Source organism: Rhamphochromis longiceps, linkage group LG23 (genome assembly GCF_057381845.1).
Source record: "Rhamphochromis longiceps isolate RC_006_pf linkage group LG23, R_longiceps_female_GT1.1, whole genome shotgun sequence".
NCBI classification, from domain to species: domain Eukaryota; kingdom Metazoa; phylum Chordata; class Actinopteri; order Cichliformes; family Cichlidae; genus Rhamphochromis; species Rhamphochromis longiceps.
Window position 1 is genome coordinate 48,662,344 of NC_140578.1, and position 26,855 is coordinate 48,689,198.

The 26,855-nt window shown below is 40.9% G+C and overlaps 1 protein-coding gene across 1 annotated transcript; it reads left to right on the forward strand.

Moving 5' to 3' along the window:
• The first annotated feature begins 1,605 nt into the window (after positions 1 to 1,605).
• On the forward strand, positions 1,606 to 26,580 carry runx1 (RUNX family transcription factor 1). The gene is made up of 8 exons (XM_085398512.1): positions 1,606 to 2,042; positions 3,390 to 3,541; positions 3,611 to 3,721; positions 5,775 to 5,931; positions 11,334 to 11,438; positions 17,188 to 17,388; positions 24,587 to 24,733; positions 24,812 to 26,580. Exons 1-8 carry the CDS (start codon positions 2,015 to 2,017, stop codon positions 25,351 to 25,353), a joined length of 1,443 nt encoding a protein of 480 aa, XP_085254638.1. The 5' UTR covers positions 1,606 to 2,014; the 3' UTR covers positions 25,354 to 26,580.
• The last annotated feature ends 275 nt before the right edge of the window (positions 26,581 to 26,855 follow it).

The window sequence follows — 26,855 nt, forward strand, 5'->3', positions numbered from 1 at the left end:
CCGTAATGGTCCATTTGATTCACCTTTTATTGTTTATTTTATTTTCACTTACTGAATACGGGACAGACTTGACTGGGGGAAAGAAGGGGAGAAAGAAAGAGGGAAAGAGAAACAGCTGAGAAGAGGGACGGGGGAGAAGGGCAAAAGACATAAACCAACAGAATGAGCAGAAATTTTTATTTCATTTTTTAGTTTTTATTTCCTCCAAAGGAATATTAATGGAAGAGGAAAACAGATATTTGAATTTGGCTTCAAAGCAAACAACTGCAAAATGATTTCAGAGATACGTTCACTTATAAGTTGGTGTGCTGCGGTTTGACATACAGATATACACAGACACAGAGGAACATTAACGTCACGCACACACAAATGAGTGGATCATTTTCTCATTTTTGGATAAAAAAAGAAAGAAAAACATGATTTCCTACACTCGTTTTAGTCTTTAAGATTAGAACATAATGTAAAACTGAAACACATGAACTCCCACGTGGTTACTGTGTGACTCTGTAAGTGCTGTTGGAGTTTCAGCAGCAGCTTAAACACAGTTTAGTTCTTCATCATTGAGACTTTTTTTAGTTGAGCAGATAAGTCATAGTTACTTTTTTCATCTGTCAGCTCTTTCCCTGTTGCTGCTTTCTTCCAGAAATGGTTAATAGCTCCATAATAATAACCTTCCTGGTCATCTTCATTTATATAGACTTTACATACAGTACATGCAGAAGACAGAGTGCTGAAATGAACTCAGTATCTAAACCATTTTTTTGTGCATTAAAGTTTTTGTGTGTGCATGAAGACAATGTGCATGTGCAAATGTTGTTCAAATGTGAAATTAATATAATAGCAATATAATAAAAAGAGCTTTTCCTTCATTTAAAGTTATTTTTGGTGCTTAATTTGTTTTGTGAAATACTTTCCAGTAAAAACTTGAGCGGGATTCAAACTATCCCTGGTCAGTATAGGCAGCAATAACACAGTGTTCACAGTTATGATGATAACATCACAATAATGTAATTTAGTTAGAGGCTGAGAGCATTATAAAACGGTCAGGAGTTCAGAGGTATCATTTATATCAAAGTACTAATGCAGATGTTTGAATGTGTATTCGAACTCTTACTATTAGAAACAGATGAAATCACATGAAAGTGTCATCCATGTGAGTCGGCTCGTTCGGCCTGTGCCGTCTTCATTTAGGATCAGTAACGTGCTTTAGATCACCTGCTGCCCTCTATCGTCTGTATGTGCTACTGACAGCTTGCATATATAAAGCACACAGATTCTCACGCCTCGGTCTGCTGTGGTGAAAAGAATAAGAAAACAAAGATTTGGAGGCATGTGACTCTGACTTTGATCCGCAGTGATGCATTCATATGTCGTTAGTTTGTTATGTGTGGATAACGCACATAACCACACAGTGTCACGAAGGAAGAAGCGCAGCTCTGCCTCCTTGTTTCTCAGCTAAAGCCGCCTCCTTTCGGACGCACAGGATGCTGATTGGTCTTGTGTTTTCGGCGACAGCCTCTAGAACGTGTCCTGATTGGCTGAGAGCAGGTCTTTGCGCAGACGAGATGCAAATCCAGAGCGGTGCCGGTAAAAGGCTGACGCCAAGATCGGAGATGGCCATTCATCTGCAGCGGAAAGGACATAGAAGTAGTTATGATGAAAGCGCTTACTTACTTTGAAATACAGTCAGATACTCTCTCTTTTTCCCCTCCAACGTCTGCCCATTTCCTTCCACTTTCAGTATGAGCGGAAGTTTGTTCTGCTGAGCTTTGAAGACTACAGAACCCATCTCAAGTCTGCCTTTGACTTCTACTCTGTATGGAGGACGCATCAAACACATCTGAAAGCGTCGGGGACATGTTTGCACGGATTTAAATGTGTCGCGTTTGGTCGGGGTAGTTTGACAGATAAGTACTGGACGACGCGCACACAGGAATCCGCTTCTTGGCCGCAAACAGGAGGAAAGCAGGAGGCTTATAGTGAAAGTCAGCGAGAGGAGACTGTGGACGCACAGATGGTGTTTCCGTGGGACGCCAAATACGGTACGACGTATTATTCTGGTTGTTGTTCACGATAAAGTATGAAGACATGCGCAGAGAACATATTTGTTCTCTTCAGCTGTCACATTAGTTTGACTGACTGAGCTTTTGGAGAAATGGTCTCTGACGGCGCGGTGTTAGTCCGTGGTTTGTCGGTCCGTGTGTGTTTGTGTGTGAGCAGTGATGGTGATATCCATATACTGGAATGTGTGTCATTGTACAACAACGTTGTCATTTACAGGCCTGTAGAAAACTGTAGCTTTATACATAATATAGCACAATCCAGCGTTCGTGTACCGGTTTACTCTGTGACATCCAAATCAGCTCAAACGATCATTGTCAGGTTATTGGTTTGATCCAGTCCACGAGTCAAAGTTTCTTAGATTTAAATATACAACCCCACCTTTTCTCAGTGACTGCGTTCGTGAATGGAAACAGAGTTATTGTGTGAACTGGTGAATGTGGTTTGTAGTGTTTGTAAAAGGGGAAAAAGTGGAGTCTGAGTTTTGCACTGCTGCCAGAATTCTTCAGAGATTGATGCAAAATGTTAACCATGTGTTGAAGTGTTCATTCTGAACTAACAAATGTGTGCTATAATACGAATGAGTGTTACCTGAGCTCACTAGGATCCAAAACTTTGGATTTGACTGAGAAGGTCATCAGGTTGGTCCAGTCTGCATGCCATCCTTGGGCAACATACGAACCCCAGGGTACTCTCTGTGCTCTCAGTGTGAATGTGTGTGAATGTTAGACCAAAAGCGCTCGTATGAAAGGACGTGAATGAGGTGTGTTGTATAAAATACTTTGAAGGCTCCAGATTAGAAATTTAAAAAATCAGATATAAGAATCAGTCAATTTAACATTTAGATACAAATGTAACTATTAGCAAAATAAACGGTCACACCTGTTCACCTGGTTACCTTCTCCTGTGGTTGTGGTGCCCCGACAAGTGTACAACTTAAACATCTCTCAGTCTCACTCTGTGTGTGTGTTTTATAGATCCCAGTTCACACACACCTGTACAGTGAAACAGGTGTGTGTGTGTGTCTTTAACCTGAATAAAAAGCAAGCGTAGTCATAATTTGTCAAACACTATCTATAGAAATCTTTCTAGTCATTACCTACTAATCTACTTACTGATTGATCATAAGTTGTGACAGAATAGTGAAAAAAGTCCTTGTTAGTGCAGACTGGGGGGAAAGAAAATATCTGTGAGCAAACAGAATCGCTACGTTTTCTTTCTCTGCTGAAATTATTTCTTAAACAATGAATGAAGAGTGAAAATATATTCTCATACTGTTCTGATGATTACGTGATTCAAAGACTATTTTTTCCTGGGTTCTGTCACAGACCCTGCCCCCGGTCGCCGCTATACTCCCCCCTCTACCACCCTCGCCTCGGGGGGGAAGATGGCCGAGGCCCTGCCTCTCGGAGCCCAGGAGGCCGGTGGTGGAGCTGCTATGGTGGGAAAATTGCGAATTGCAGACCACGGCATGGTGGAGGTAGGGCAGCACGGGACTGGTTGCTTATTTCTGTCTTAGACTAAAATAACTGTGCTGCTGTTTTTTCAGGTGATGCCAGATCATCCAGGAGAGCTGGTGAAGACAGACAGTCCCAATTTTCTGTGCTCTGTGTTGCCTACTCACTGGAGGTGTAATAAGACTCTGCCCATTGCTTTTAAGGTGTGTATGTTGTCATTTTAGCACGGGCCGTGCTGTACATTGTAATGGACTGTGCGTACTTAGAGTTCACATACATACCAGGTTTTACTGTTACGTATGCAGTCAGCTCCACCTCTAACCAAGTGATCACGAACCTTTCACCTACTGAAAGTTTCCTGATAATAACATGTAGCATTTTTATATTATTACATCATCATGAGTTCATCTCTCTATTACTTTGATTGCCTTTACTGTTCTTGTCCAACGTGCTGTTCAGTATATTCACTGACAAACAGAGAAAAGCAGCATTTCCTCACATCTGGGAACAAATCTTTGACATTTTGCCTTTAAAAGTTAATTGATGTAAATGGTCCGGATGATTTACGACTTTAGTGTTTAATGTACCAAATCTAACATTTTGTACATTTTCCAGCATCACTCACAAAGGTCCGTTTTTACAGACCTTTATACTGTCTTACCAGTGGGTCATATGATCCATCCACCCTCAGTGATTTAACACAAGTTTGTTTGTTTTTGCTGCGTTTCCCTCATGTGGATGGTTTTCCTGCACTTTGAGACAAAATGCATTTGTGGAAAAGCGGCTTTTAGCTGCAGAAAACACAGTGGATTGATTTACTGAGTTTTATGCATTAGTGTTTGCGCATACATGTGTGTGTAAGAGAGAGTTTGGTGCATTATGCATCATTATGGAGTGTCATGAGCGGATGTCACTGCCTCTTACTGATAATGGATGACTGTTGAGATGAACACGCACATTTTATGCACACAGCGAAAGACGTGCATCCATATTGTATGTAGCTGATAACACACACTCTGCAGGTATTGTTCTGTATACATAGACAGACACACATATTTGCTGGGCTGCTTTTTTGCTGCTGCTCCACAGTCTGCCCGACGGTGAATTTACTGTTTGTTCTTGAATAATTTCTAAACCCAGTGAAATGCTTATTGCAGCCAGTGTGATTCCATCAACTTATCTCATTACTGTGACCGGCACTGGTACTCAGTCTCACACCACTTTAAGTGATTACCAATAGGTGGAAGGTATAATTGTCGTTTTAATACTAGTGTGGCAGTCAGCGCTGGTTGGAGCGCTCTGGGTCACAGACAGAGATGCTCCATAGTACTATATCTGCCCTGCTTATTTGCACAATGATGCTTTGGTGTGATTAGCCACAATATGGAAATCAGCCTGCCTGGCTCTATATTTGTGTAGGTGTGGAAAAGGAGAGTGTGCTTTCTAGTGCGCTGAGCTCTCGTGGAGGGTAAAGCCTAACAGTACGCACAAAAGCTTTATTCAACAACTTTTAGTTAATCATTTGCATCTTTTACTGTCCATGAAGTTCAGTGTAAAACTGCCTCTTTGCCTCTCAGTCAAACCAAGCGTATGGTCAGTTTGAAATTGTGCTAGCCTCTCAGCAATTCAGTCTTTATATATGAACATTAGCTGCTCAGTCACTAATAGATGACTTTTTTGTTGTACTCTACTTTGGATCATCCCACAATCATCCCATCTCATAGGTGTCAAACTCTGGCCCGCGGGCCAAATTTGGCCCGCAACCTAATTACATTTGGCCCGCGAAGCCATACCAAATTACTATTAGAGCTGGCCTACTGGTATTATACAGCTAATATATATATTGTTTAGTATTAAGCTTTGCTTGTTCCATATTCAGTTTTTCAGCAAAACTTATTTGAGTCCATAAGAAAAGATTCATTCTTATATCTGGAGGAAGATTTTTTTTTCAATAAATGTTAATGTTAGCCCACAACTTTGTTCCAGTTTTGAATTTTGGCCCACTGTGTATTTGAGTTTGACACCCCTGTCCCATCTGCATAATCAGGAGTTTTGCACTCCTGCTTTGCATGGACTGACATTTGGTGCAAAGTAGCATCAGGTGTGTAAAAACCTCTGTGGGACGTGTGCACTGAAAAATGGCACCGAACAGGTTGGATACAAAGATGTTCTGAAAACCTCAAACTTGGATTAAACCCTCACGCAGACACAGCGCACACTCGTGCTTTTCTCTTGTTTGTGCCAACATGTCACTAGGTGGTTGCCCTGGGCGACATTCCAGATGGCACCTTGGTTACAGTGATGGCAGGAAATGATGAGAATTACTCAGCAGAGCTTCGCAATGCGACAGCTGCAATCAAGAACCAAGTGGCCAGATTCAACGACCTCCGCTTTGTGGGCCGCAGCGGTAGAGGTACGCACAGACACGCAAATACATACATGGAAATGTGAATGCAGATTTACTGTACAGTGTAAAAGTTGTACAGTGTGAAATTAGCAGGCACCAGTTTATTAGTATGAGTGACATTAGTCAGAAGAGTTTCACCTTTAAATCTTCCACAGGTTGAAAATTAATAGACATGTTTTGTACAAGCATACAGCATTAAATTAGGGGAAGTACATGTGAATAAAAACAGCATTCACACAACTTCCTCCTAATATCCCATCCAGTGTCTGCCTCTTTCTTTCTCCCTCTCTTTTTAACGGACACACAAGCACAGTTACTCTAAATCAGGCACAGGCAAATGTCCCTACTTATCTATTTAAAACACCAGTCTTGTGTACACAAACCCTGCTAACATACAGACACACACAATATTGATAAATCCTCCCCCAGCCAAAAGAAATTGGTATAACTGTCAATATTTTATCAGCTGTGCAGACCTTAAGTTGAAAAAATGAGCATATTAATATTTCAAGTGCAGCAGAATTCAAATGAAGAAGAGTGAGGAGTCTAAATTTGTTTCATGCAAATTTAACAGCACAGAATACAATGGGACCATTTTCTCTCCCAGCAGTATTTTAAGATAGTATTTCTGTAATGTTGACTTACAGCTGGAAGACTGTAGTTGCATCTGTCTGTAAAACAGTGTCTGACCCAAACTGCTGTGACACGCAGTGCTTTGTTCTCTGTGCGTCTAGTTCTTATTAATGCGTTTCATGATAAGGTGACAGGAACAACACGCAGGAAGGACGCAAATCATTTACACACACATGTGTAAGACGTACAGATGTGACGGAGACGATACAAACCTGCACAAATGTCACTTTCATTTCCACTAAATGGCCAAAAGTTAAATTGGAAATTGGTGAAAAATTTGTTACAGACTTGGTAACAAAACTGCTGGTTCGTGGATCAGTTCTCAGAATGCAGTTATTGGAATCTGTCTGGAAAAATAAAGCAGTCAATATGGAAATAATCTGGTGAAAAATCTGGACCTTGCTTCTTCATTTTTGAATAAATGTAGTGGAGACAGGTGCATACAATATGCCTCGTGCAGTAAATACATATTTTATTTCTTACCGTTTTCTATATGTGTAAAATCACATCTCACCGTGTTTCTGTTTGCTTTTGATAAACCTGTACACTCATGGATTCAAGTCAAGATCATTTTTTGTGCAGATGTCATCATCTCATGCTCACTCAATCAAAGCCTGATTTCGTTTATTCACGAGTGCTGCCTTTGCTTTGCACAGAGCTGTTCTGACTTTAGAACGTTTGCCTCGCTAACCTGTATTTCTTCTTTGTTTATGCTTTCTGATGACTTTTCAGTCCCCTCGTAGGGACCAAAATCCACGTCCCCACGAGGTTCAGGCGTTTTTCACACTCAAAATGTGGTTTTAGTGTCATGGTTACAATTAGGTTATGGTTATAGTTAGGGCTAGGCATTTTTGATGGTTAGGGTAACCGGCTCAGGAAAGCATTATGCCAATGAGATGTCCCCATGAGAATAGCAAACCAGACGTGTGTGTGTGTGTGTGTGTGTGTGTGTGTGTGTGTGTGTGTGTGTGTGTGTGTGTGTGTGTGTGTGTGTGTGTGTGTGTGTGTGTGTGGCCATATATCGTGAAATACAGAAATCATGGTCTTGAAAGAGGAACTGAGAAAAAGACTGAAAATTGGTTACATACATGTACACACACACACACACACACACACACACACACACACACACACACACACACACACACACACACACTCTGTGTGTATTTAACTTTGATTGTTAGCTAAACTGAGTAACATGATGTGCACATTCATGAATCACATCTCGTCCTATTTTCCCAGGGTGAGATGTGCAAGAGTGACTGCAGAGAAAACATTTGTTAAGACGCACACAGGCTCTTTGTTATCTGTTAATGTAGTGTGTGTGTGTGTGCATGCATGTAACTCTTTTTGTAAACAAGGGAACAGAAATGCTGTTATACATTTTTCATTCATGATGTGCTTTTCCTTTGCTTATATAGAGCAGAGAAAACACTGTGTGTAGACCAGGATCACGATCTCTTTCTGTTGGTTGCACAAAGACAGCAGAGACACACTGATGTCAGCTGCCATCTAGTGGCCATTAATACAGCTGAGAATGGCATGTGTTAATCGTTAGTGTTTCCTATAGAAGGGTTCTAGACAACTTAAACTGTTATTCAGTTCTGAGCTTTGTATAGCACTATATATGTTATATAATATATGACTACGTTTCATGTATCATAATTTAAGACAATGAGAGGAGACAGAAAGGGAGAGGGAAATGAGAGTAACACCCGACACACAACAGCAGTGGGGCTCTGCCATGTGCAGTGTTTACATCTAGCACAGTGTTAAGTGACTGCTACTTCACACAGACACAGAGATAGTCCTATTAATGTGTGGTACATACACTCATATCTCTTAGATATGACCGCAGTTAAACACTGGTTTGTGATTGGCTGGCAGGTGTCTATTAGAAATGGGACACAGTAGTTTTCTAAATAAGTAATTAGGCTACATCCAAAGCCAAACTTTAAGTCACTCAAAAAAGTATTTGTCATTTAAATGATCAAACCTTTCCAAAAAATTGTTTTTTATAACATTTAAGGTAAAGCAGAGAATTTCGTTTATAAATGAAAGACATTTTTTTAGTTTTTCTCTCATTTTTTAAAAATATCTACTTGAAAAGATTGACTGCAGATATGTGCGAATAGCTTCATAATACCTTGTAATATTCATGATTACAGGTAACATTCTGTATTATTGTAGAATATGTAATATTCTACATTTGAATTCTTAACTTTGTCTATGACCACAAGTTTGCATGAAAAAACATTTTCATGTACACCATCCTTTTTTCTTTGCTCCACAATCTCAGGAATCAAGTCACATCCAGCAAAGGACAAAGTAATAGTTTTTTATTCTCATACATATTGTTTGCTTTTCAGAAACTCTTTCACTTTTTGTATATCACACTCAGAAGCTGGAATAAAGTTTACACATCGACCATTACCAATAAAAACCAAATGCAATGTAATTTCCAGGATTACTATATAGAAAGAGCCAGAACCCCCACAAAGCACCTCAGCACTCAATGTCTTTATCCACCCTGAAACACTGTCGACAGTGTTCACTAACATTTTCAACACCTCACTGCAGATATGTCATGTGCCAGCCTGCTTCAAGGCTGCCAATATCATTCCTGTTCTGAAAAACAATGATCACAAGCCTTAATGACTACAGACCTGTCGCTCTCACCTCTGCCTGTCCCATCTACAGTCAGTGATTGACCCCCTCTCTCTTGAACTCCCTGTGTTTTGCGTACAGAGCCAACAGATCAGTAGGTGATGTAGTTAGCATGGCACTAGACTTCATCATCCAGCATCTGAACTCTGCAGGAACTTAGTATAATGGTTTTGTGGACCGTAATTCTGCTTTGAATACAATCATGCTGTAGGACCAGCTCCCCTACAAGCACCCCCACAAACATCTTCCTTGGTTCCTTATACATATACATATATATTGGCTGGTAATTGAATGGGAATGGCGCAGGACCCAACCAGGCCTTTGTTAGAGGACCCGAGCCTGAATCCTTTCCCCCCCGAGACCTAGCCTTCTCACACATATGTATATATATACAGTGGGGCAAAAAAGTATTTAGTCAGCCACCGATTGTGCAAGTTCCCCCACCTAAAATGATGACAGAGGTCAGTAATTTGCACCAGAGGTACACGGCAACTGTGAGAGACAGAATGTGAAAAAAAATAATCCATGAATCCACATGGTAGGATTTGTAAAGAATTTATTGGTAAATCAGGGTGGCAAATAAGTATTTGGTCAATAACAAAAATACAACTCAATACTTTGTAACATAACCTTTGTTGGCAATAACAGAGGTCAAACGTTTACTATAGGTCTTTACCAGGTTTGCACACACAGTAGCTGGTATTTTGGCCCATTCCTCCATGCAGATCTTCTCGAGAGCAGTGATGTTTTGGGGCTGTCGCCGAGCAACACGGACCTTCAACTCCCGCCACAGATTTTCTATGGGGTTGAGGTCTGGAGACTGGCTAGGCCACTCCAGGACTTTCAAATGCTTCTTACGGAGCCACTCCTTTGTTGCCCGGGCGGTGTGTTTTGGATCATTGTCATGTTGGAAGACCCAGCCTCGTTTCATCTTCAAAGTTCTCACTGATGGAAGGAGGTTTTGGCTCAAAATCTCACGATACATGGCCCCATTCATTCTGTCCTTAACACGGATCAGTCGTCCTGTCCCCTTGGCAGAAAAACAGCCCCATAGCATGATGTTTCCACCCCCATGCTTCACAGTAGGTATGGTGTTCTTGGGATGCAACTCAGTATTCGTCGTCCTCCAAACACGACGAGTTGAGTTTATACCAAAAAGTTCTACTTTGGTTTCATCTGACCACATGACATTCTCCCAATCCTCTGCTGTATCATCCATGTGCTCTCTGGCAAACTTCAGACGGGCCTGGACATGCACTGGCTTCAGCAGCGGAACACGTCTGGCACTGCGGGATTTGATTCCCTGCCGTTGTAGTGTGTTACTGATGGTGACCTTTGTTACTTTGGTCCCAGCTCTCTGCAGGTCATTCACCAGGTCCCCCCGTGTGGTTCTGGGATCTTTGCTCACCGTTCTCATGATCATTTTGACCCCACGGGATGAGATCTTGCGTGGAGCCCCAGATCGAGGGAGATTATCAGTGGTCTTGTATGTCTTCCATTTTCTGATTGCTCCCACAGTTGATTTCTTCACACCAAGCTGCTTGCCTATTGTAGATTCACTCTTCCCAGTCTGGTGCAGGTCTACAATACTTTTCCTGGTGTCCTTCGAAAGCTCTTTGGTCTTGGCCATGGCGGAGTTTGGAGTCTGACTGTTTGAGGCTGTGGACAGGTGTCTTTTATACAGATGATGAGTTCAAACAGGTGCCATTCATACAGGTAACGAGTGGGGGACAGAAAAGCTTCTTACAGAAGACGTTACAGGTCTGTGAGAGCCAGAGATTTCCCTTGTTTGAGGTGACCAAATACTTATTTGCCACCCTGATTTACGGATAAATTCTTTACAAATCCTACCATGTGAATTCATGGATTTTTTTTTCACATTCTGTCTCTCACAGTTGAAGTGTACCTCTGGTGCAAATTACTGACCTCTGTCATCATTTTAAGTGGGGGAACTTGCACAATCGGTGGCTGACTAAATACTTTTTTACCCCACTGTATATATACATATGTTGTATAAAGGTTTTGCCCTGTGATTTTTGTCCATTCCCTTTCTCTCGTCATCTCTCTCTTTTCACCCTCCTTTTTCTCCCTTTCTTGTGTTTTCATAGGGAAAAGTTTCACACTGACCATCACAGTATTCACCAACCCTCCACAGGTGGCCACATACCAAAGAGCCATTAAAATCACAGTGGATGGTCCCAGAGAGCCGCGGCGTGAGTACTACTGACATACAAATGTTCACATTTTCCTCCTAGGCAAACGCTAACCTGGTGTTAAATACAGTTCGCTTGTAGATCAAATCAAATTACAAAAATACATATGCTTGTGGTCAGAAGTTTACGTACAGTCATGATGGGCATGAATGTCATGGTAATTTGGGGGTTTTAGTGAGGTTTAAATTGGTCTTTTTTCAGAGTGGAATGATTGTATATGTATATATTTATTTTCATTTCATTTTCATTTTTCATTTTATTTATAAAGCATCAGATCACCACAGCTGCCTCAAGGTGACTAAAAATGAGGAATTGGGTGAACAAGTTTGAACTCATTTTGGATTTTCTAGGATCTACACAGGCTGGTTAAATTGTTTCCTTTCCTGGCATGGATCCGGTTAAATGTTGTCCTTTGGGAAGCTTTGGGAAGGGCATTGCAGAATCTTTATGTTAGCCTGCTTTATCCATTACAAAACCAGTTTAATGTATCTTTGTTATCTTTGAGATTATTATCCTGTTGTTTAAATATATTGTTGTTTAAAAGTTTTAACCATCTCGCTGTTGACTGAAGTTAAAGAATTTGGAGGTCATCCTCCTCCTTCATCACTAGGAGAATAACAGCACCAGAGCTTAACACTACCATCTCCATGCTTGACAGTTGGTACAGTGTTATTAGGCCTGAATGTTTCAGACTTACACCTAGAAAAATTACCTCTGGACACCTTGGCCAAATAGCTCAGCTTTTCTCTTGTATATCTCTTTCTTCTTCTTTTCTTCTTCTCTTGTAAATATTTAGTTTTAGCCACGCTTGAAGGTCTTGATTTTGGAATAGGGGGTGACAGTCGATGGTGACACTAGTGTTCATAGTCCATGCCAGGATTGATCCTTGATCAATACTGCATTTTTGTTTATAAATGGTTCCAAAAGACCTTCGCAACTTGGGGTAATCTATAGTTCTCCTTAGATCTTCACTGAGTTTGTCGTTCCCCAGTTCCATGGTTCTGAGTATTGGTCAATCCAACAAGCGCTGTCGAGCAAACTCTTTTTATGCCACACAAGTTCTAATTGCTAACATGAAGTTAATAGAGCTTGGCCTTTAAAACATGAACCAGGGCTCTAGAGTGCGACCAATTTGGTCACAAATGGGACCAAATTTTTCGATTGTGCGACTAAAAAAAATCGTAGGTCGCACCGGTGCGACCAAATGTTTAGGTAACAAGAAAAAATCTCTGCAACTCTGAAAGTCTCCGTGTGGTCAACAACAGACACACATTATTCCCCTATCGTGGACTAAACCAATTAGAGATAGTCAGGGGCGGGACCTCTCTGATTGGCCGTGGTCCAGTTGAAAGTGCAGGTGGAAGTGGGAGGTGAGTAGCTTGAATAAAGCCATATCAATTCATTAAATCCTGAATCGACTTTTAAATATAACTGTGTTTTGCCAGAAACGCCAGATTCTCAGATTAAAGCTCACAAAACCATTTCAACAACCACCAAACAGTAAATGGACACGCCGTCGGGGCTGAAATCCGACAGCTCGCTGACTCTGATGCGTTGGGTCCGCGCTGTCTTTACGTCTTTTTGTGCTCGATTCTGAGCTGCAGGTTTTGTCTCTCTCCAACCAAAATTCACCGAGCCAGCAGCAAAAGAAGATCCAAACTACGCTTCACATTTGATCAATGTCGTCATTAATTCCCTCTTACTATTGCTGTTTTGCTTCCACCACGATAAAAATCACTTCATGCACAACTCTCTCTCTCAGTGTACTTCAAGAACAGTTTCCCATCTCAAGTCTCTGTTTTCTGCATTATTCTTTCGCTTATCACCCACCAGTCTACCGTTGTTTACAGCGCTGTCGGCCACTTTTTCTTTTCTTTTTTTAACTTAATGACCTTGGATAAGAAAGCCTAGTTTCTGCTGTTCTATACTGAAGAAATTTTAACTTTTTTAAATCTATGCAAAATTGTAGAATATTGCAGAATATTTTTAAGGTTATCTGCTATAAAAATCCAGGCCAGGAAAATCTCGTTCATGTTCTTCTGTGTTTTACTCTCAGTTACTTTCACACAAAGGCATCTGCTGTGATGTTCACACCTCTGATGAAGTCTCACATGTATCAGTACTGATAAATGATCAGAATTATAATATTTCTGACTGTCTGAGGCAAAATTGAATTGAATCAGGATTTGTGAATCGGAATTGAATGGATTATAGAAATCAGTGATCATACCCAGCCCTAGTGAGCAGCCTAGGCCTGACAGAAGTGGATGTAGCTGTGGGGAATAAGAAAAGATGAAAAGAACTATTGATAACATTTTTGTTAAGGCCTGAACTGTCTGAAATTCATAGCCAGTGCTCTGACACGGTGCCATCAATCTTTGAATGCTGAAAAAGCACAGTGTATCCAGGAAACACATTATATGTCGTCATAAATGCACTGCCCAAGTGTTCCCTCTACCACTGCCTTTCAGCGGCAGGCAGCAGCAAACAGGTCGTCAGAGGAGGTCGAGATGATGATTAAGTGGAACATTTTCTACAATATTGCCAAAGAGTGCCAAAGCACTTTAAGCACAAAATTGTTAGTTAATCATTTACAAATGTCTATATGTCTATATGGACTGCAATTTTCCCCCCCAAAAAGTGCACATGTAAAACTGTGGTGTTAAGCGATGCGGTTGAAAAATTTGAGTGCACCTAACTTTTGTGCTGGTGCGCCAAAGAAAAAAAGTTAGGCGTACCAGTGCAACCGTGGCGAAAAGTTAGTCTAGAGCCCTGTGAACCGTCAGAATCATCTTTGAACCTGTGAGCAGAGAAAATCCCAAATAAAGTCAAACTTGATAACCCACCTCTCATTTTTTTAAATCACTAAAAATGTATGCAGTGCAATCATTCCACTTTAAAAAAACAAAACAAAAGAATTATTAAAAGCAAAGAATTACCATGACATTCATGTCCAAGTGAAACAAACAAACCGGACTGCAAAAAAGTTGGGACACTAAACAAATTGTGAATAAAACCTGAATGCAATGATGTGGAGATGGCAAATGTCAATATTTTATTCAGAATAGAACGTAGATGACAGATCAAAAGTTTAATCTGAGAAAATGTTTCATTTGAAAGGAAAAATATGTTGATTCAAAATTACACGGTGTCAACAAATCCCAAAAAAGTTGGGACAAGTAGCAATAAGAGGCTGGAAAAAGTAAATTTGAGCATAACGAAGAGCTGGAAGACCAATTAACACTAATTAGGTTAATTGGCAACATGATTGGGTATAAAAAGAGCTTCTCAAAGTGGCAGTGTCTCTCAGAAGCCAAGATGGGTAGAGGATCACCAATTCCCACAATGTTGCGCAGAAAGATAGTGGAGCAAAATCAGAAAGGTGTTACCCAGCGAAAAATTGCAAAGACTTTGCAGTTATCATCATCAACTGTGCATAACATCATCCGAAGATTCAGAGAATCTGGAACAATCTCTGTGCGTAAAGGTCAAGGGCGTAAACCCATACTGGATGCCCGTGATCTCCGGGCCCTTAAACGACACTGCACCACAAACAGGAATGCTACTGTAAAGGAAATCACCGAATGGGCTCAGGATCCAGAAACCATTGTCAGTGAACACAATCCACCATGCCATCCGCGCTGCCAGCTGAAACTCTACAGTGCAAAGAAGAAGCCATTTCTAAGCAAGATCCACAAGCTCAGGTGTTTTCACTGGGCCAGGGATCATTTAAACTGGAGTGTGACAAAATGGAAGACTGTTCTGTGGTCAGACGAGTCACGTGGGACGCCATGTCATCCGGACCAAAGAGGACAAGAACAACCCAAGTTGTTATCAACGCTCAGTTCAGAAGCCTGCATCTCTGATGGTATGCATGAGTGCGTGTGGCATGGGCAGCTTGCATGTCTGGAAAGGCACCATCAATGCAGAAAAATACATTCAGGTTCTAGAACAACATGTGCTCCCATCTCTTCCAGGGAAGACCCTGCATTTTCCAACAAGATAATGCCAGACCACATTCTGCATCAATCACAACATCATGGCTGCGTAGGAGAAGGATCTGGGTACTGAAATGGCCAGTCTGCAGTCATGATCTTTCACCTGTAGAGAACATTTGGCGCATCATAAAGAGGAAGGTGCGACAAAGAAGGCCCAAGACGATTGAACAGTTAGAGGCCTGTATTAGACAAGAATGGGAGAGCATTCCTGTTTCTAAACTTGAGAAACTGGTCTCCTCGGTCCCCAGACGTCTGTGGAGTGTTGTAAGAAGAAGGGAGGATGCCACACAGTGGTGAAAATGGCCTTGTCACAACTTTTTTGGGATTTGTTGACACCATGACATTTTGTATCACCATATTGTTCCCTTAAAATGATAAATTTTCTGTTTCAACTTTTGTTCTGTGATTTATGTTCTATTCTGAAGAAAATATTGACATTTGCCATCTCCACATCGTTGCATTCAGTTTTTATTCACAATTTGTTTAGTGTCCCAACTTTTTTGGAATCCAGTGTGTATTTTGGCATTGTTTATTGGGCTCGCAGAACAAGGCATGGTAATAATAAATGAACCTGAAAACTAAAAAACAAACTTCTGATTTGCCATTGGTTAAAGGGTTTCCTTTTAACAACACATTAGACTCACCAATAATAAACAACTTTTTTTTATTTAGTTTATTACAAAAGGTCGACCTACCAAATGTAAGACCTTTTTACTGTATTTGGTGCTAGGCTGCATTTATATCATGCCATTTTAATTGTCCCAACTCAACAACAGCTGACCTACATCAACTGCAATTTGCACATCACTACACTTTGCACACTAACTTTATTTTGCACATTGAGCTCCTTTATACATCCATTTACATTTACATCTGCATACCTCACTTGTCTTCACTTACTTATTTTTGTAGTTATTTATTTATCTTTCACTATTTTTATCCTTATTTTTATCTTTATATATCTAATATCTTGTCTTATTGTTATCCTTGTTTATCTTGTTCCTCCAACCCTACCTACTTGGCATTTGTGTATGGACAGCAAAGGAAGAATTTCATTGCACAGAGAAATGCTATTTCTTCTGCACACATGACAATAAAGACTTTGAATTATAATAATATTATTAACAATTTCTTGGATAATATGTTTTATTTAATGTCATTATTTCATCAATTTCATTTTATTTTGTGAACTGCATACTCAGCGAAGACGCACCCCTGCAGACAAACTTTCAATTGAGTGTTTTCATAAGGGGAACCTGATGCAACACTTACTTCCTCTCCCACTGAGTATGATGAAACATGGGGATTTCTTTAGGCTTACGAATGTGAGAAGAAAGAAGATAGACGTGTTTCTTCTAATAAATGTTAATAAGTGTCATTAAAATAACATTAGTCCACTTCACTTCCATATAACATGAACAAAGTGATACTGGTCAGAACAAGAGGAGAAGTAACAAAACAACAGGAGCACTTGTCAAATCTGCTTAGCTGTGAATACCCATCACTCGTCTATAACTCACCCATGCACACACAGTATAAATACACAAATGCACACTTCCCTTGTTGTGAGGAAGTGCCTGTAACTGGAGCTCAGTATCAGAGCTTTAAAGTGCAGCCACACACACACACACACAGTGTAATCACATCACAAGCATGGAGTGCTTTGCTGACAACTCAATAAATTTCAGGAATTTTGAGCTCAGGTGTGATACTTGAAATTCTAATGATTTCCTCTTAACTTTCTGCCTCAGGTCATCGTCAGAAGATGGACGAAGTCAAACCAGGCTCCCTGGCTTTCTCTGAGAGGCTAACAGAACTGGAACAGCTGAGAAGGAGCTCCATGAGGGTGACACCTCCTCATCACCATCATCAATCGTCAGCCAACAGTCGCCAACCTCCAACTCTCAACTCTGTCGCTTTCTCCAGCCCCACACACACTCAGATAACTCCTGGTAAGGATGTTTATGTCCTTCAAATCAGTCACTCATGTTCCTACCTGTCCACAACTGTACAACTGTTATATATATCACCATTTTCATTAACTGATGCCCCTTTAATGTGGATCCATATCCATGACAGTCATCCAGCTTTCCTGATGTAGGTGTAAAGGATATAGTAGCTGTTTTTCAACCAGACCCAGGTTCATTGTACTATGTGTCAGTGTTAAATAGCAAGTTCGAAGGTGAGATGAAGTTGTTATCACCATGGGCAGAGAAATGACCATCAACGATTGTGAAGTGGGTCTGGGTTTATTTCACGTTAGATCAAAGGAAAGACACACATGAACTTCTCAACTCTTCAAAAGAAAACTAAGTTGGACATGGATGTAGTGACCCACTCGCCAGTCCAAGTGGGTCACTACATCCCGGTCTTCACACTGTATATACTTGTTTGAAAATAGGGATTGTCCTTTTCCCGATTTACTTTTTTATATATGTTTGTCACATTTAATGCTTCAGATCATTAAACAAATTTAAATACTAGACAAAAAAAAAAGGAAACACAAAATGCATTTTCTAAATGAAGGTGTTTATGATTAAGGGGGAAAAAATCCAAACTCTAATCTCTTAATCATTTGTATTGAGAACAGACATGGGCAACGCGTTACTGTAATCCGATTAATTTTTGTCAAGTAACGACTAAGGTAAGGGATTACTGTTGCAAAAAAGGTCATGAAGCATGTTGCGTTACTGCGTTACTAAAACCGTGATGTTTTTGCGAGAGTGTCTCCTCAAGGAAAGATAATGAGGCCAGGGAGTTGGCCTGGCCAAGAGGTTAGGCTGAAAGGCTGCAGCAGCTTGAGTGGCTGGTTTGGCCATAAGGCAAGGTCTACAGGCAGACCTCCTCAATGCAGGCAGGCAGTGAGGAGGTCTGCCTTGGAGGCCAACAATTTAGAAAAGAATTGAGGGGGCATCATGGGTGACAGTGTTTGAGGAGATGTGGCCAATCCAGTTATATGGCAGGAGGCTATTTTTTACTCCGGCGATGATTTATTGGACGCCAACTGTGGTGTCAGAAACCTTTGAGCGACAGGACTGGAGGCTGACAATGGTGGCAAAGACTGGATTCCAGCGACTGCAGCAGAGCCTCTCCGGTGGCTTGGATGGAGGACAGCATCGAAGGAAGCTTTCAGATGGCTGTAAGGTGATTAGAGTGACAGACTTCCTTAAGCTGGGTTGGAGGTCCACATAGGCAGTGGAGTTGACAGACCCCATCAGATGGCTGTACCGGACACACCGGGGATCGGTGAAGGTGGAGTCAATGGAACACCTCTGGAGGCTTGGTAGGGGACCAGCATTGGCAAAGGCGACGGGTACTTGGTCCAGATGACGCTTGTTAATGCATCAACGCATTAACGAGCTAGCCGCGCCAACGCGTTAACTAACGGGGATTTGGGCTGATGAGTCCAAATTTGTCTACAGGAAATCATACTATCCAGGGAGAACACGAACAAAGATCAAAGGGAGACTCGGACACAATATTGGAGGGTTGTTAGGGAAGTGGGGACAGCTGGGACAGCTGGGAGCACATCAGGGACAAATCAGGAGTAACAAGACAGGGGAAGCAAAACTGAATATGCCACACACAGGACAAGTGAATAAAAGTGGAAGTAGCACTGAGACCAAGACTAAGAAACAAGCTTGACACAGGGACAGAAGACAAATCATGGAGACAAGACCAAGGGAAGAGAATGGGAACACGAAGAGAAACTATAACTGCTAACCAACTAAAGGCACAGATGACAGGAATAATCCAAAACCCATAGCCATAAATAAGAACCAAGAATAATCATAAAAACAAGACAACCACCAAAAATGCCAAAGCTCACAATCCTCGATCAGCAACCCAGGAAAAGAAGGAAAAGAACAGCTAGTCCATTTAACTCCGCTTCTAGTGATAACAGGCATTTGTGTGTCATTTATCTTCTTGTGGCTTTAGTTAATGAGATCTGTTATCTTCTCCTTGGATGCTCTATGTTGTACCAAAAGAAAGTATTTGTTTCTCCTCGTCTTCAGTGGAGGTGACACAGAATGTCAGTTCCTACTAATGTGTGCATTTAAATATATCTCTCTGTGTGTGTGTGTGTGTGTGTGTGTGTGTGTGTGTGTGTGTGTGTGTGTGTGTGTGTGTGTGTGTGTGTGAGGACACAACTGGCATCTTAAGGAGGAAATGAGAGTCAGCTAGCAGGAAGTGCTACTGTGAGAAAAAAAAATTGTATGTAACTGTCACAAACTAAAAAGAAAAAGCTCGCATACTACAGCTGCCATATGTAGCTTAAATGCCCCTTCCAGCTGAAACAGTTCAGAAGTGAATCAACTGAACTGTTTTTGTGCTGTTTAAAAATATGTTAAAAGGAATAAAACTCAAAGTAAAATTCCAGATAACTAAGCAGCCAAACATCATAACATTGCTCAAACGAACCTGTTTTAAGGAACCTTAAGTTCAAATACGCAAAAAAAAAAAAATACATTTGTTGGATTCCTGTTATAACATTCTTACTACCTTTAAGATGACTGTACTGTAGCATGGCATGGAGGCATGGAGGTAATGTGACTGTGGTGGATGATTGCTTTCTATGAACAGTTTGATATTTCTTTCATGTATTTTCAAGCTGTGACAATGAGCGGAGATGTAAAGTAGCAGAAGAGGTGTGTGTACACTGAGTGAAAAAGAAACAGAGGTGATCTCTAAGTGCTTCCTACTGTCATGGACCCTGTTAAAATGAAAAAAAAAATCAACGTTCAGCAGTTAACTTACTTTTTCCTCGCCCTTTCTTCTCTGAACAACCTGTCGCTCTCACTAACCCCACCAAGCGTTCATTTCTGATTTGTCTTCCTTTCTTTCACATCTATAATTTCTCCATGCTGTGAATAAACAAACATGCACGTAGCTGTATCTCCGTTACATTTGAAATGGCAGCTTATTACACATTTGTGTTGTTGGCTCTCTCTGCGCTATTGTATCACTTCCAGTTCCTGTTAAATGCACAGTGGTATTTTGTCTAGCCAATTTAATTGAAACCTTCAGATAATGACTTATCACATAGTTTCATCTTTACGTGCCTTATCCAAAGCACACGCCACTGAACCAGCTGATAAGTTTCTAGTATTCATTCATTTTGTCTTTAGGTATTCGCTACCTTAGCTCATAGCCAAGTCACTAGCAGCGTGGCTTCTTTACTTGTCCCTCCCACATTTTCCTGCTCAGCATGTCAGACATATAGCTACTCTTCAGCATCTTTTACAAATATTTGTGAGAAATGTAGCCTATTTGCAGCTCTGGAGGCCAGGCTTAGTGAATTGGAAACGCGACCTGGGAAATCCTTAACATAGTGTACGCTGTTAAGTGCCAGGAGGATTGCCAGGATTTATACATCAGGGAAACCAAAAAACCTCTGGCAAAGGAGATGGCACAAAACAGAACAGCTGTGGGGTGGCTGTGGCTCAGGTGGTAGAGCAGATCAGCTGCTGATTGGATGGTTGGTGGTTCGATTCCTGGCTCCCCAGTCTGCATGCCAAATATCCTTGGGCAAGATACTAACCCCAATTTGCCCACCCTCCTCGATGCGTTCATCGAAGTGTGAATGTGTGTGAATGTTAATTTGTTGCACTTGAGTTTAGAAGTGCCTGTGTGAATGGGTGAATGAGGCATGTTGTATACAGCGTTTTGAGTAGTCTGGGAGAGTAGAAAGTGAGTAGAAAAGCGCTGTATAAGAATCAGTCCATTTACCATTTACCGCCTTGTCAGGCCAGGACTCCGCAGTCTATTCACACCTACAGGCCAGTGGACACTCTTTCAATGATGAGGATGTTCACATCCTGGACAGGGAGGAACGCTGGTTTGAGGGCGGAGTCAAGGAGGCCATTTACGTGAAAAGGGAAAGACCATCTCTGAATCGAGGAGGGGGCCTAAGGGTACATCTGTCACCAAATCAAATCAAATTCAAATTCAAATTTTATTTGTCACATACACAGTCATACACAGTACAATATGCAGTGAAATGCTTAGACAACTGCTCGTGACCTAAAGAAAAAAGAAAAGGCTATGAATAAGATAGGAAATAAATATGAAAATTTAAAAGGGTGAATTTAACTAGGAAGGAATAAAATAAAATATAAAAATTAAAGTTAAAAATGAAATAACTGTACAACACAAATTAGAATGACGGGTAAATTTAACTGGGAAAGAATAAGATAAAATATATAAGTTAAAGTTGAAAATAAAATAACTGTACAACAAAATACACAATATACAGTATAGAAATATATAAGAATGTATGAAGAAATATAAATATATATATACAATAACAGCAGCTGTACAAGTATTAAATGGAAATGAAGAAATATAATGTCCAGTGTTGTGCAATCCACATTTGTAAGCGTCTTACACCATTTTACATGCTGTGATTGCAGCCATTCCCCAACTCTCTGTGAATGGGACTCATGGTTATTGATCAGTGGTTGTTGATCAATGATCAATGGTCTTCCTTACAGATGGACTTCTAATAGGATCAGTGCCGTTATTGTTACAAAACCTCTGAAGAGATCAGATAGGACCATTAAAATCAAAGGACTCTGATGCTGAACTGGCTTTTCTACAGGCATTTCAAAGTTCCTGTTCCTGCCAGTCTTTTGGACCTCAAACAGCTCAAGACTTGATCATTTTGTTAAGACTTGACAAAGTGAGTCCAAGAAATACAGAGTTAGAATTAACACGTGTTGTGTAAAAAAGCTTTATATATCTTTACATACTTTGTCTGCATAGCTGCAATTTTCAAGTCTTCCACTGCCCACAAACATTACCTATTGGGCTGATTAAGACCCAGTTTGCCTCTTATAGCACCAGGAATGCTCAGATGTATCCTCACTGTGTGAAAGGTTAGGATCTACTAATACTGATACAGGCAGATAGCCCTTTAACTCATAGGACTACCATCAATACCAGTGTGAAAACCCATGCCAACCCAACCAATTCCATTTGTGAGTGACTGGGAGAAAATCCAGAGAACAAGCCTCCATACTTAAGCTCTGGGTACAGAATACCACCACAAGTTGGAGGTGGAAATACACTGTCCTGCCACTTCATTAAATACTAACCAGGAGCCACCCATGAGCCAGTAGCCTTGGTAAAAGCCTTGAAATAAACAAAGCAAGTAAATGTCAAACCAGGGTGCTGGTTGAGCTCAGTTGGATAAGCAGGCGATCAAATGCTGCATGGCTGAGAGTGGCCAGCCCAGGTTTGAGTCCGACCCGTGGCCCGTTGCCACGTCTCCCCCCTCTGCTTTCCTGTCAGTCTTCACTCCACCTTTCTAATAAAGCTGTAAGAAGGGCGATTTTTGTTTGTATGCGGCATCAGTCCATAATTCCTTCAAAAAAAAGAAACAATCAGGGGCCAAAATCAATTATCTAGAAAGACTTCTGTATTGTTTCATGCAAGCTGATGCAATGCATCATTTAATTTGTTAAGCTCGTACATGATCATTTCTTGAAGTGTCATGTAATTTTATTTTTCATTTGATGTTTAGTTTATGCTTAAAGAGTTACTGACACGAACCTCTTCCCTTAATTTAATCTCAGTATAGCAGGACAGTTATTTTTCTTGAATCAGTCGTACCACACAGTTTTTCTTATCATAGAACAGTTGCTTATTACGATGTAACTCCAAATTCTCAGTGTAATAGTTAACAAATTAAAATTAAATTCTAAAGTTTTATATCTCAGAACATGTAAAAAAAATAATGTGGTCTGTAGTAGGTCTTAACATTAGTTTAATACAAACTCAGATAAACTATAAAATGTGACATATTACACTGTGTTATTATTTATTTACTAAAGAAAATAAGCCAAAATGCAGAAGCAGTGTATAAAAAACCAAGCACACCATTACTACTTCCATGAAGATGTTAATCAAATGGTCATGATTAAATGATCATCAGCAAGTGTGCCCACCTCTATAAAGGCAGACATTTTTGGTCGTTTGCTCGGTGGGGCATTCCTTTGGGTTTTAATGCAACACCAAGGTAGAAAGAGATCAATGTTAGAGGCTCATCAGTTCCAGGTTTCTTTCAATGTTTTTCTTTTGATTAGAAAAAACTGAAGAGGTATGGCTTGTTTGGTAGCATTGTCAGCCAAAAGCCTTGTATCCCTAAAACCTTAGCTTTGCAAAATGGCATCTGAGCAAGCCACAAGACTTCTGGGACGATGTTGGATATACAAGTCTAATGTGGATATGTTTGGCCAAATTGGCTTGTTTGGTGAAAGGAAAAAAACACAGTATTTCAGCACGAACATATCATACCAGTCCTCAATCCTGAGGTAAGAGTTTCGACTTAATTGCAGCCCCAACAACAGAGTAAGGAAGACATAATTAACATTGTAAGAAAATAGATGGAGGGACATAATTAGGAAAGGAGAGATTGGGGTAAAATGAATGGCTACTTTGAACATGAACATTTCTTTAAAGTGTGGCTTTGAAGTTTTTAATAGTCACATTCAACATCCATCCAGTCTCATCCACTTATCCTTGTCAGGGTCGGGCTGGAGCCTATCCCAGCTGTCATAGGGCTGGACAGGTCGCCAGCCTGCCGCAGAGCTAACACAGACAACCATTCATAGTCACATTCACACCTATGGACAGTTTAGAATTACCAGCTAACCTAACCCCAACTGCTAATCTTTGGACTGTGGGGGGAAGCCGGAGTACCTGGAGAAAACCCACGCGAACACGGGAGAACATGCAAATTCCAAACAGAAAAACCTGGGGGTGGAATCAAACTCAAGACCTTCTCACTAAATAGAAACAGTGCTAATCACCCCACCCACATGCAACATAACATAAACTGGGAGTGTCAGTAGCACAGGAAAAAGTCATGTGAAAAAAACTTTTCTTGAACCTCAAACGTTGATCCTGTTCATCTGGATCTAGCGTTTTCAGTGGGAGAAACGTTTCATCCAGATGACTTCTTCAGTCTCAGCTGACTGCAGGATTCCAACCTTATATACAGTACATTTGCACAGTAACTGAAACTAGCACTGTTGAAGGAATAAACATTTCTTGAAACATTTTACTGCTCCAAAGGTATCAGTGATTATATATTACATGTATTTTCGCTCACAGTCCCTTTCTCCTGTCTGCTTGTATCTCTTTCAGATTCCAGACAGATGCAGTCATCACCATCATGGTCTTACGATCAATCGTATCCTTATCTTGGCCAGATAACTACACCCACTGTTCCCACGGCTAATTCTCTATCACCTGGTCGTTCTTCTCTCAGTGACCTGTCCTCTCGACTAACAGGTAACAAACCTATGTGCGGTGACACACGTAGGGAACACTGTGATTAAGTTGTAACAATCAACCTTTGTCTTCTTTCAGGCTCTGAGCTCACTGCCTTTGGTGACCCAAGGATGACCTTAGAACGGCCTTTCAGTTCCCTGCCCTCCTTGCCTGACTCACGTTTTTCTGATCCCCGGGTGCACTATCCTCCCACTGCAGCTGCCTTTACCTACACCCCATCCCACAATCCAGTCTCCAATGGTGCACTCGGTATCACAATGGCAACAGCCATGGCCACCACCCCTGCAGGGAGGTACCACACCTACCTGCCTCCACCCTATCCTGCAAATGCTCCCCAAGCTCAGAACGGGCCCTTCCAGTCCACCTCCTCACCATATCTCTACTACTCCACTGCCGCTGGCTCCTACCAGTTCTCCATGATGACAAGCGGAGCAGGCAGCAGTGATTCACGCTCACCACCAAGGATCTTGCCACCATGCACCAATGCCTCCACAGGTTCTTCCCTCCTGCACCCCTCTTTACCCAGTCAGAACGAAGGGGTGGGTGCGGAGGTGGAGTCCAGTCACAGTAGCTCACCAACAAACATGGCTCCTGCTGAAGCTGTCTGGAGACCCTACTAAATGAGCAATGGCAGAAGTGAAGGGTGCACCCACCCACTTTGTCATGTGATGCACACACTGGCAAGGGTGGAACAAATAAAATGAAACGGTAACATCCGGTGGGTCTGCCTACTAATTAGCAAGCAATATTGAGTTTCAAGTTAAGCTGCATGTTAAGACCAGTTTATGTTAGAACTGGCTAATGTCGGTACCAAACATCATACAACTAGGAGCCAGAAGAGTACAGCCAGTAGGAAATACTGTCACATCAGGGTCTATCAAGATAGGATTGCTCTCTGTAGAGGAGAAACAACAAACTGAAGACACTGTGCTTGAGCAGGACTGGACTGATCTCAGCCAAGCATCCTTTGTTCAGTACCAGGACTTATTCGTCATAATGTGGTTGATGATGTGAATATATTATTTGCTCCTGACAAATGTTGTGTTTACTGTAGCAATTTCTGTCTGTTTATACATCAGCATTCTTTCTCCCTTTTTTCTTTCTCAACTAAAGTTCAAGAAATATCATTTTAGACATGAAATAGTTCAAAGTTTTCCATTGTTTCCATTTCCAAAGTTCACTGTATTCCATTAGCTGTGTTCATCCAAGATGGTCTTCTCTGTTCTCCAAATCCACCACCATTTAATTTTGAACCAACAAATCATAGCACCAAAGATTGCACCATTGTAAAAGCATTGAATTTGTGTTCATGACACCTTTTTAGAGTTTATTTCATATTTGTTCCTGTCTGTGTGCATATGTGTGTTTGGGTGAGAGTCCATGTAGTTGTGTGTCTGTGTGTCAAATTTTCCAGTGATCCACTACTGATTTGTACCATATATAGCAATGACTGTATATGACACCCTAAGATTGTTTTCATCACCCCTTCCTCTCTCTCACTGTCTCTCTCAAATAGACACACAGACTCAGAGAGACATACAAAGACACACACACACACACACTTACGTCATAGTTTGCTATAACACTGTTGTGTATATTTCAATTAGACTGATGTAAATATAAAGAAAACACAACTGTTTCCTGGTCCTTTAATATGTTTTCATTGTTATTTGTCTCTTCATGAATAATCTGCCCTAAGACAAAATACACACACACAACACACACATGATCTTTTGCTGTTTCTGACCCTGAACCTGAAGTGCAACACCAACACACTTAAAAGTCAACTGAGATACCTGACACCTGCAGCCTGGAATTTAATACCAAATGAGTAATTCAAGTTTGTAGATGACTGGATCTATTCATATAAAAAGGACACCAAGGTATCGTTGGAGACAACTGGATATATTTCTAACAAAATGAAACTCAGAGTCTTTACTCTCCAAACTGTTGTGAATGAAATGTTAATTTTAAACAGTTTTTCTTTCAGTTGAGGTTGTGTGCAAAATAGAAACGTTCAAAGTTCTTGGATTTATTTCTCAAACTCTTTACCTAATATTGTTCCCAAATGTAAGAACAAGAGTTGGTACTCTCTAAGGTGTGTAGCATGATGTTTCCATCT

Excerpts from the sequence above, each read along its gene's own strand:
- runx1 (XM_085398512.1), top strand. The coding sequence starts at position 2,015 with ATGGTGTTTCCGTGGGACGCCAAATACG. Across the intron at positions 3,722-5,774 it reads CTCTGCCCATTGCTTTTAAG|GTGGTTGCCCTGGGCGACAT; the intron begins GTGTGTATGTTG and ends ACATGTCACTAG. Across the intron at positions 17,389-24,586 it reads ACACACTCAGATAACTCCTG|ATTCCAGACAGATGCAGTCA; the intron begins GTAAGGATGTTT and ends TATCTCTTTCAG.